General features: G+C 44.3%; 1 protein-coding gene across 1 annotated transcript; it reads right to left on the bottom strand.

Moving 5' to 3' along the window:
• Nucleotides 1–4316: 4316 nt before the first annotated feature.
• Nucleotides 4317–8666, bottom strand: LOC147621828 (pentatricopeptide repeat-containing protein At3g16610-like). The gene has a single exon (XM_086822851.1). The coding sequence runs from the start codon at nucleotides 7850–7852 to the stop codon at nucleotides 5747–5749; it is 2106 nt and encodes a 701-aa protein (XP_086678977.1). The 5' UTR covers nucleotides 7853–8666; the 3' UTR covers nucleotides 4317–5746.
• Between the last annotated feature and the right edge of the window lie 3509 nt (nucleotides 8667–12175).

Here is a 12175-nt window from a genome sequence, read left to right on the forward strand (position 1 = left end):
ACCTATGAGGTACGCCTACCTGCGGGAAGGCAAGTATGGGATCGAAAGGTGGAGATTCTTCCAATCCAGATTCAGGACTACAAAGATACTCTGGAATGCTATGTAATGCACCTAGAAAATGTAGACTTGTTACTAGGGATTGAGTGGTTTAAGACTCTTCAAGTCCAGATAGATTGGTCTAGTCATATTTTTTCTTTTCAGCATAGGGACACCCAGTATAGTATTTTAGGTGATTGTATTCATCCCTCTCAGGTAACTCTTGTAAATACAATTGATTTTGGAAATATAATGGATTCTTCTTTGTATACCGCTTTCCATTGTGTATTGATTCCACTTTCTTCATTTCTCATACCTTCCATGGATGTCAATGAATTAAGTGTATTTGAAAGCAAAGAATTACAGAAGATACTTGATTCGTTTCAAGATGTATTTCCTAAGGAACTGCCATCAGGTTTACCACCTGAACGGGCCGTAGATCATCGTATTGACTTGATCCCTGGTGCTCATCCTGTCAGTATTCCACCTTACAGGATGAGCCAAGCTGAGGAAGATGAGTTGGCTAAACAACTCAAAGATTATTTGAGGATGGGCCAGATCCGTCCAAGTAAATCACCTTGGGGTGCACCTGTGTTGCTTAGGAGAAAGAAGGACAACACCTGGAGAATGTGTATAGATTACAAGAGATTGAACAAGCTGACAATTAAGAACCGTTATCCTCTCCCTAGATCAGATGACCTGATTGACCGGTTAGCAGGCGCGAAATATTTCACGAAGATAGATTTACATACTGGCTATCACCAGATACGTATTCATGAAAGGCATGTCGAAAGAACCGCCTTTCCGACTAGGTATGGCCATTATGAGTTTCTCGTATTACCTTTTGGATTAACCAATGCTCCAACCACTTTCCAGCAAATGATGAACGATCTTTTTCGTGAACATTTGAGAAAATTTGTGGTAGTGTTCTTGGATGATATTTTGATATATAGTCGTAGTCTGGAGGATCATGTTAGACCCCTCACGATTGTCTTATCTATTTTAAGACAGAATCGACTATATGCTAAATTAAGTAAATGTGAGTTCTTTATGACCGACATCATTTACTTGGGACATAAAATCACTCGAGATGGATTGAGCATTGACTATGACCGAGTTCAGAAGGTTCTGGAGTGGCCTATACCGCAAACAGTGAAACAACTTAGTTCTTTTCTCGGTTTTGTTGTTTTTCTTCAGAAATCAGTACTGGAGTACTCTCAGCTCACACTACCGATGACCGACTTGTTGAAAGGTCGTGGACGTAAGTCCAACCAGCCTATCATTTGGAATAAAGATCTAGATATAGCCTTCAGACTTTTGAAAGATAAAGTCAAGGAAGCAACCTGATCCTAATCGGCCTTATGTTCTTGAAACTGATGCCAATGACTATGTTATCGGGGCTGCTCTATTTCAAGATGGTAGACCGGTTGCTTTTGAAAGTAAAAAGCTAGACGACACTCAATCTCGTTGGCCAACCCTTGAGAAAGAGCTTTATGCTGTGATTCATGCTCTCAAGGTTTGGAGACATTATTTATATGGCTCCAAGTTTGTGGTATTGACTGATCATCAGTCAATCAAGTATGTGTGTGATGCAGATGATTTGAGAGGAAGGAAAGCCCGTTGGGCTAAGTTAATGCAAGATTTTGATTTTGAGATTCATTATCGGAAAGTGACTGAGCAGTCTACCATTCAGGCTGCAGGAGGCCAGTGGATGATTCGGAATGGTTTATTATTCCGTAATAACAAAACTCGTGTACCACAGATCCTGGACATTAGGTCCAAGATTCTTAAGGAGTGTCACGACGCCCCTTCTGCTGGACACCCTGGGATACACAGGACACTATCGTTAGTGAAACACACTTTTTATTGGCCAAAGAAGGGTATGTAGAAGATCATGTTCTCAAGTGTCAGATTTGTCAGGCAAATAAAGCTGAACGCTTTAGACAGGCTGGGTTGTTGCATCCTTTGCAAATCCCAGGTAATAAATGGTAAAGTATTTCCATGGATTTTATTACCGGATTGCCAAGAAAGTATTTCCATGGATTTTATTACCGGATTGCCAAGAACACATCAAGGCCACGATTCTATTTGGGTTGTGGTAGATCGCTTGACAAAAATGGCTACATTTTTACCGACCCAGAAGACTATTACAACTACGCAATTAGCACGGCAATTTATCGAGCAATTGTTTAGACTGTACGGGTTACCGCAGGACATAGTCAGTGATAGGGACTCTAAGTTTACGAGTGATTTTTGGAAACTTGTTTTTGAGAAGTTGGAAACAACTTTGAATTTGAGTTCCTCTGATCATCCTCAATCTGATGGCCAGACTGAAAGAGTGAATCAGATTTTGGAGGATATGCTTCGAGCATATGTATCCAAAAGACAGAGTTCATGAGAGGATTATCTTCCTATGTTAGAATTTGCATATAACAGTACTAAGCATACGAGTACAGGTTTTAGTCCTTTCATGCTTATGTACGGTTTTCAACCTAGATCACCTGTTACAGTAGGATTCTCGGGACTTCAGCATGATGCAGCACGTAATTTTTTGCAAGATATGCAGAAAATGTTACAAGTTGCGAAGGAATCTATTAGAAGTGCTCAGGACCGAGACACATTTTATTCTAATAGACATCGTTTACCCAGAGAGTTCTCTAAAGAAACGATGGTGTATTTGCGAGTTCCGAAAGATTTCGAGACTTTACGGACAGGTCGATCTCCAAATTTCGTATTACACGACGGATTGGTTCAATTGCATATGAATTGGATTTGCCTTCTCATGTGAAAGTTCATCCTGTATTTCATGTCAATAGACTTAAGGAAGTACTGGGTGGAACAGATCAGTTAGTTACTCCTCAAGAAATTATAGATGTCGAGGCCATGACATTTGTTCCGCACGAACCTGAAAAGATTCTTGGATTTCGTAAAAGAAGATTGCGTAATACGCTTATCACGGAATACAAGATCAAGTGGAAGGATCGTGTTGAGGAGAACGCTACATGGGAGACATTGACTACTCTTCAGAGAGATTACCCTAGCTTTTTAGTGAGCTCAAGAGTGAGCTCTTAGAGGAAGGGGAGTATGTCATGTGCACAGTGTGTATCTACCGTATGCTACACGCACACAAGACTAGCTTCGAGGTTTGGGGAAGCTTGGAACTAGGCAGGCTGATTGGCGAGCTGAGTTAGGGATAGACTAACGGGCAGGCACCCAAGTATGGACGGGCGAGCGTCCAAGTGTGGACGCCCAATGACCGGCCAAGAGCCTATAAAAGGGTGGCCAAGGTTAGTCATTAGTCATATAGAGAGTCTCGCAAGTTTGTGAGAGCTCTATGGTCTTGGAGCCTGGATCTAGTGCAGACGTGCACCTGAAATCCATTTGGTTCCAATGACCTTCTTATGACGAGGCCGATCCACAAGGTTGGCTCATCATGGGCCATTACAGTCAATGCTTTAAAGTTCTTGTTCCATAGCCTGTTTCCAGGTAGGTTGTTTGATTGCTTCTTTCCACAAGGTTGGCTCATCATGGGCCACATAGTCTGCTAAAAACACAGAGGTAAATGAGGCATGAGGATTGAGCCTAGTGGACCGACGAGGACCATCCAAAGGGGGTATCGCTAGGAAGCATGCCTAAATCCCCCATGGTCTGTTGGTACCAGCGGGGTAAAGGATCTCTGGGTGGCTGTCGGGAGGAGGAAGACTCCTCAAGTGGCGGAATAATAGTCGAGTGATTGGGTTCTTGTGGCACAGTCAGAGATTCTTATTCGGGTGTAAGTCTGGACGAACAAAGACTTTGTTCAATCTTGGATCAAAGACTTTGTAGGCCTTTGATTCAGAAGAGTAGCCTACAAAAATGAGCAACTCACTCCATGGCTCAAGCTTGCCCCTCGTGTCATTCAGACTATGTGTAAGCACAACACTCAAAGACATCGAGATGAGAAACATTCAGTTTCTCGCCATAAAATACCTCAAACGGAATCCTGTGATGAGGGACGGTTCAGAAGGTACACCACAATGTTGACTGCTTCTGACCAAAGGCGTTTAGGCAGCTCTGCTGCAAAGAGGGAGCGTGCCATATCCATAATGGTACAGTTCTTGTGCTCGACCACTCCATTTTGTGAGGGGGAGCTAGTGGAGGCAAGTTGGCATTGAATGCCCTTCTCTTGCAAGAACTCGGCAATTTGATGGGAGATAAACTCATCACCATTGTCACTGCAAGCAATCCCGATCGAGATGCCGATTTGGTTAGTTGACTAACCGAACCCACGTGGTAAAGTATTGGAATTTGGAAGGCATTTGATTTATGCTTCAAGAAATACACCCAAATGTGTATAATGGTAAAGTAATCCAGTACAAGAGGCCCTCTGATGTGAGGTGACTCCGAGTAGTAGACCGGCGAAGAAGCAAAGATGAAGTCGAAGCAAGAGGCTCGGTCGGTGACGAAGGCTCGCGTCGAGGACAACGGTGGCACTCCGAGTGTGTAGAGGCTGCAAAATGCAAGACTAGTGTGGATGATGAATGTCGAATCCTCTACAGTGGAGCGCCTGATGAATGGTGTGAAGCCGGGCACTACAGGATCAGTGATGAAGCTGGAAGATAATGTCTGTGTTGGTCAGCCGGGCTACTGCTGTATGCAGGAGGTAGAGCCGACAGTTGCAGTGGTAGATGAAGATGATGGCCGAGTTGCTGCAGTACGCTACTGAACACAAGTGATAGAGCACTGAAGATGTGTATTGGTTGATGCATTGATATTCAGCCGGGTAACTGCAGAGGTGGGTTGCCCAGGTAGTAGAGCCGGCTGCTGATATGCGATGATGAGGATTGTGTTGGAGCGGAGTGCCGGCTGCTACTGAAGCGTTGGACGTGTTGAGTTGATCATATACGATGATGTGTTGATTATGATGGGCACGTTTATATAGTGCATGGAGCCAGCACAAACCGACCACAAAAAGGCTTTTTAGGTAATATAATGGGCGCCCTTTTGGGCTGGTTGTCACACATCCTATAGGTGCAGGAACAGGTCGGCAAGGTACAAGCCGTTACATGCACTGAGGTTGATCGTGGTAACGCACAACAGGTGAGAATGGAAGAGGAGCTTCAAAAGTTCAATGATAGCCTAGAGAGGAAGGAGTTTTTCTGTTGAAAACTACTTGAGACTTGAGATCCCAAAGCATCTGCAATGCTCTTGATCTTCAACACAGTCATTTATAAACATGGGCCCCTTCTTCATGCTATGCAACTCTTGCTTGCGTTGCATCTTCCTCGTTTTTGTGCTGGTCTCATGAATGCTCACGAGCTAGTCCCAAGCCTCTTGTGGACTCTCCGAGCATCCTACATGTGATATATCATGCTGTCACCAATGCTCACAGAGATTCAATGGAGAACCTTGTTTGCTCTCATGTCATGCTTTGTAATCTGCAATTGGAGCTTTCTCTACGGGCTCCTTCTTGTCACCTATAACAAGCCCAAAATAACCTGGCGCACAAACATTCCAAGCAAACTGTAAAGATAGGCAAGCTAACTTCACCCAGACCAGATGTGTCCAGCTAGTGCTCCAAGTGGAAAAGGAGACAAGAACGAGTCATCTTGGCATGTGTAAGTGTCTGCCCCTCACTTTCAATGTCAGCACCTCCATCCAACATCAAGCAGGCATCAACATATATGTACTGCAGATCTTATTCTGCAGAAGCCCACCTTACCCATTTTTATTACATGTTCAATCTCAGTATTTCAAGGTTCTCCTCATCCTCCCATATGTAAGCATCAGCTATGACATTGGACATTAAAGTAAATGCTGCAGCAAGTTTTTGGTTCAGTCCAAGTGCAGAATAGAAAGCCTGTCTACCAAGGTCTACATTACCCCACTTTTGACAGGCACCTAATACAGTCTTCCAGGTTACAAGGTCAGGTTGGAGAGGCATCTTCTTCAACATTACCATAACCTCATCAAGTTGACCTGCCCGACCAAGAAGATCTATCATGCAATTGTAGATCTCCATAGTCGGAGTGACACCATGCACTTCGCTCATAGCCTCAAAGAATTTCAGGCCCTTATCCACCAGACCAGAATGATTGCACACAGTGAGGACACTAAGAAATGTGACCTCTCCTGGCTGTACGCCTTCCTCCACCATTCTCTTAAACAAATCAAAAACGAATTCACTCTCCCCCTGACGAGCATATCCTGCCATTAGTGCATTCCATGATAATGCATCTACAACTGATAGCTCATCAAACAATTCCTGAGCTTCTACAAGCAAACCACATTTAGCATACATATCTGCTAAAATGTTGCCCACAGTGGGGTCCTTTTCAAGTCCCTCTCTTATAATCTCTGAATGTATTTCCTGCCCCATGCCTGTGGCTCCTCTGATGCCACAAGCTTTCAAACTGCACACCAAAGTTATAGTGTTTGGAGACACACCATCCAGTTGCATCTGTTGCAAACAGTGTAGCACTTCCTCACCATGGCCATGTTCAGCATACCCTGTGATAAGTGCGTTCCATGAGACTACATCTTGGACCAGCAACTTGTCAAACATTTCTTGTGCTTCTACAAACGAGGCACACTTAGCATAGAAATCCACCAAAGCATTGCCAATGAGAGGATCTTTCTCTAATTCCTCTTTCACAACCTCAGCATGCAGTTCTCTGCCCTTGCCTATGGCTCCTATGCTGCCACAAGCTTTCAAGCTGCAAACAAAGGTGACAGCATCAGGAGGCACACCTCCCAGTTGCATTTGTTCCAGGCACTTCAGCGCTTGCTCACCAAGCCCATGTTCCACATAACCCATGATAAGCGTGGTCCACAACACTACATCTTGGACAGGGACTTCATCGAACATACCTCGTGCCTCTGCAAAAAAGCCATGTTTGGCATATCCTGAAATAAGTGCAGTCCGTGAGACAGAATCTCGCACTGGCAGCCTGTCAAAGACTTGTTTTGCCTCTGCAAGTGAGCCACATTTGGCATACATATCCAGCAAGCTGCTTCCAACATAAGTGTTGCTCTCGAAACCCTCTTTTACAATCTTGACATGCAAGGCTCGGCCCTTGTCTAAAGCTTGTAAACTGCCACAAGCTTTCAAAGTGCCAACAAATGTGATAGCATCTGGAAAGAGACCTTCCATTTGCATCTGGTCCAAACAGTTAAGTGCATCGTCATCAATGTTGCCTTCAGCAAAACCTGAGATTAGAGCATTCCACGAGACTACATCTCGAACTGGCAGCTCCTCAAATGCTTCCGAAGCTTCTACAAGTGAGCCACATTTGGCATACATGTCCACCAAACCATTGCCAACAAAAAGGTCTCCTTCCAACCCCTCCTTGGCAATCTCAGCATGCACTTCTCGGCCTCGTTTCAAACATTTCAACTTAGAACAAGCTTTCAGCAGCGCTGGGAATGTATACTTGCTAGGATGCACACAATAATCCTGCATATTTTGGAATAAGCTGAAAGCCCTGTGAGAATCACCACACTCATTATAGCCTTGGATGAGAGAAGTCCATGAATACTCATCCCGAAGAGCCAACCTGCGGAAAACCTGCTGGGCGACTTGCAAACTTCCACATTCCACAAACAATGGGACAAGGTGATGGTTACCAAGCGCTCCATGCGTTTCCAGCCCAACATCACATATGTGCATGTGTAAATGAATTGCATAAGCAATATTTTTCATTTTTCTGCACTTTTCCGAGATGCGCATGAGGTTTTCCAATGAAAGCAGCCCTTCCCTACGCCCCAATGAGGCCAAAGCCTCCTCTACACTCAACATTTCCCAACAACTACTATTCTCTTGGATTTGAGCACACATGTGCACCCTACACCTACATATGGGTGTACGCCCACGTACATACCATACAGGATGCCCCAACAAGGGAGGATATGCAAGATTTGACCACACCTCTCCACAAGAAGCATTTGTGTCATTCACCCTCTTGCTTCTTAGCTCCTACTCAATCTTGACTTAAGCTTCAACTGGCTGCTAGTACAAGCCCATCTACGCATAGTGAAGGCTTTATGGTGAACAGATTATACATATATGTTGAGGGGCTCTTTTATGAAGCAAAGAGGAAATAAGATGAACTAGCATTGTTTCACATCGATGGGTGTCAAGAGGATTAGACTAACTGGACTTCACACAGAGCAGATTTTCAAAATAAGAGATACACATTTGAACGTGGTGTGTTTTCAATTTTGTAAGCCTTTAAGCTGAGAGAAGGGTTGGGGGTGGGACTGCAGTTGATTACCCAGACTAGGAAGACCTGGACAAATGAGTCCCATCTGCACCGGTGTGACACTTTTTAACTTCTGGGCTACTCTGAAACCCCCAAATCCAACCACCGGCCCCGCCGCTCCTCTTTTCTTCTCCTCCTCCTTCACATCCTCTTCCCCATCCTCCATGGAGTTGATTGCATGCCTTTGAATGAATTAAACAACATAAATGCCATCCTCTTCCCCATCCATGCAGCTGATTGCATGCCTTTGAATGAATTAAACAACATAAATGCTGTGCCAGTCCTCTTCCCGATCCATGGAGTTGATTACATGCCATTGAATGAATTAAACAATATAAATGCACAGCATTGGATTAGTAACAAAGTTCTCTTTAAGCACTTACTTTATTTTGTTCTTTCCCCTGTCCACTTGCCCACTTCTGAGCTGCCTGCAAGCAAGGATCCTATCAACAGCACCAAAAGAATGGCGATTCGACGATTCATGGAGCAAAGTTTCGGCATTAGTTCGACCTCCCGAACGCTTCTTGTGTGCCATCTTTTTCTTTAGTACACACCCGGGGCCCACTCAAGTGGGTGGAGCCCATTTCCCCTTCCAACAATTAGCCAATTATCATGGTCGGGCAAGATGTCTAATTCTTGTGTGCTATCTCCTTCTCTACACAACAGAAAGAGTGCCCATGTGGCTACAATTGATTCATTGATTTTTTTTTAAAAAAAATCCAGTTCTTCATCTGTTCTTGCAGGCGCATTTGCTTTTTCCTTTTAACCCTCTTGAGCTTTGTGGCTCGATGTTTGTATTTATCCTTGTTCGATGGTGAGGAAGGCCTCACCATTATCTTTCACGGGTCACAAAGACCCCTTAGGCATGGTATCAAGGCCGGTCATTCGATCTCCGGCGTCTTTTTGTAAGCTTAGGTATTTTTGTAAATTCGATCAAAAATATAAACATGTGGACTCAGAGCAAAACCCTTCTATTACGCCCGCTCGCGTTCATGCTCTAGACAGTCAGCCATTAGGCCTAAAGCTTACCCTCGGCCCCCGACAATCCAACCGGTTGTCGACCGTCCTGTCCGGTTAAGATCGGATGGCTCTCGTTGGCCTCGCCCATGCGGTCTGCCTTCTTCCACCATTGATCCCATGCCCAAGGGTTCTTTATGACCCCATGGGAGATAGTCACCTGTCAAACCAACCGACCAGCGACCGTCCTCCAGCTAAGATCGGACGACTCTCGTTGGCCCCACCCGTGCAAGCAGCCTTCCACCATTGATCCCATGTCCAAGGGTTCGTTATGACCCCATGGGAGATAATCCCCTCGACACTCCAACTGACCGACGGTCTCCTCCATCTAAGATCGAACGGCTCTCGTTGGCCCCGCCCATGCGGTGTGGAGACAGTCACTATCTCCCACAGGATCATTATCCCACCCGTGCAACCAACCTTCCATCTTTGTTGATCCATGCCCAAGGGGTCTTTATGAACACGTGGGCGATAGTCACTATCTCCCACGGGGTTGTTATGCTAAGATCGGACGGCCCCCGTCATCCCCCGCCCATCGGCCGGCCTTCTCGTCGTTGATCCCATGCCTAAGGTTTCTTTATGACCTGTGGGAGATAGTGCTAAGGGAAGGTGAGGGTGCTACCACTGGTTTATAACCCAAGAAGCAATTCGTTCTTCTTGATGTTGCAAATGTTTGCGCTCCAAGGTGTTCTCTATAATTAAGAATATGTGAAGAACATTTCTTTTTGTTCTTGCCCTATGCATGACATAGGAAGGAATGGAGGAAAATTGTTCAATCAAAAGTGTTGGGGTTAATCAATAGCTCACGCTTGTGGAGCACTTGATGGACATGGTGGTGGTGGTTGGTCTTGTCCAAATGTGGCCATCATTTTTTGATCCATGCCATCATATTTTTTGATCCATGCCATTCATTCCATTGACCTTTCCAAATGTTGGAGGGAATTCCATAATGAGATTACCATTATATTCCCTAGAGACTTTTATCACATTGATTTATTTCTGGATTCCATCAATATGAGCCCTCACAACATTACGTGCAGGGCTCTCTAGGATCCACTGAATGCAATTGACAACCTTCTCTCCTTTGGATTGATCATTCCAAAGTAGAAGTTTATTTTCCAATTGTTTTTGAAATTTTTTAGATTTGGTGTAGATATGTTTTGATTAATTATCTTTTATTATTTGTAGAGTTATTGTTTACAGTAAAAGAGATCTAAGGATGGAAGCTTCATTTGCAATTTGGGATTTTGTGTAAATATGGTTTAATTTGTTAAACAATATGATGAATGCCAACGAGTCAATATCACTCATGGCAAAGATCACATGCTAGACAAAGACGAAAGCCACTATCAAAGCTGATGCACGAAGTATGGCTAAATATCTTTACGAGCACATTATCTCTAGATACGGATTGATGTGGAGAAAACCAGAATTAGGGTTAGAGTTCATTCATGGGAGACATACACAGAGAGGCACAAGGGAGAGAGAGAGAGAGTTGTGGGGATAAGTCAACTCATCAATCATGAGTGTGTGACTCCCCTATCACACATGTATATTGCACTAGTACACATAGTGCACTTAGTACATTAAAAGTACTAAGTGTACTATGTACTATAACTTATGGGCTTGTACACACTATAAGGGTGGGCATAACGCCTTTACCCCAACAACCTCCCACTTAAAGGCAAAGTGCCCTTAAGTAAAGGAAAAGAAAAATCAGCATGTACATGATAATATACAAGGCCATATCAAGGCTGAAACTGGCCTCATCCAATGCCCATCAAGTGTCTGCAATGAGCAAACCGCTCCGGAGGCAAACTCTTTGTCAACAGATCAGCCGGGTTGTCATCCGTATGAATTTTAACAAGCTGAATTTGCTTGTTCTCTATCACCTCTCTGATGAAGTGATACTTCACATCCACATGCTTCGTCTTTGCATGAAAGACAGGGTTCTTTGCCAACTGGATGGCACTCTGACTGTCACAATGCAACAATGGAATATCCCTTGTATAGCCCAAATCAACCACTAACCGAGATAGCCATAATGCCTCCTTGCAAGCCTCTGTGGCTGCAATATACTCGGCCTCTGTAGTAGATAAGGCAGTGCACTTCTGCATCCTGGATATCCATGACACAGCACCTCCTGTGAATGTAAATACATAACCGGTAGTAGACTTCCGGTTATCTGGATGACCGGCATAATCCGAATCCGTGTAACCATGCACTAATGCATCTTGTTTGCCAAAACATATGCACATATCCTGTGTGCCCTTCAGGTATCTCATGACACCTTTCACTGCTTCCCAATGCTTCTTGCCAGGGTTGGCCATGTATCTAGAAACCACTCCCACTGCAAATGCAATGTCCGGCCTAGTAGCAACCATGGCATACATGAGACTGCCACAAGCTGAAGCATACGGAATCTTGGCCATATCAGCCCTGTCTCTATCCGACTGTGGGCTGTCCATAGCACTGAGTTTCACATATGGAGGCAAAGGAGTACTAGTCTTCTTCCCCCCGTCCATATTGAACCTCTGCAAGACTTTGCTAATGTATTCCTTCTGAGACAAATACAACACATGCTGATTTCTGTCCCGAAGTATCCGCATACCCAAAATGTGATTTGCATCACCCAAATCCTTCATATCAAAGGTTTCATGCAGCCTCTTCTTCAAGGAATCCATCTCTTTACGAGATTTCCCGGCAATCAACATATCATCAACATACAAGATGAGGATCAATAGACTGCCATCCAAAGCTGGTGTACAAGCAGTGATCTATGTCACTTCTCCTGAATTTCTGAGATTTCATGAATGTATCAAATTTATGATACCATTCTCTTGGTGCCTGTTTGAGCCCATAAAGACTCTTTTTCAGCTTGC

Source organism: Cibotium barometz, chromosome 29 (assembly GCF_041138505.1).
Source record: "Cibotium barometz isolate CiBa-2024 chromosome 29, ASM4113850v1, whole genome shotgun sequence".
Lineage (NCBI taxonomy): Eukaryota > Viridiplantae > Streptophyta > Polypodiopsida > Cyatheales > Cibotiaceae > Cibotium > Cibotium barometz.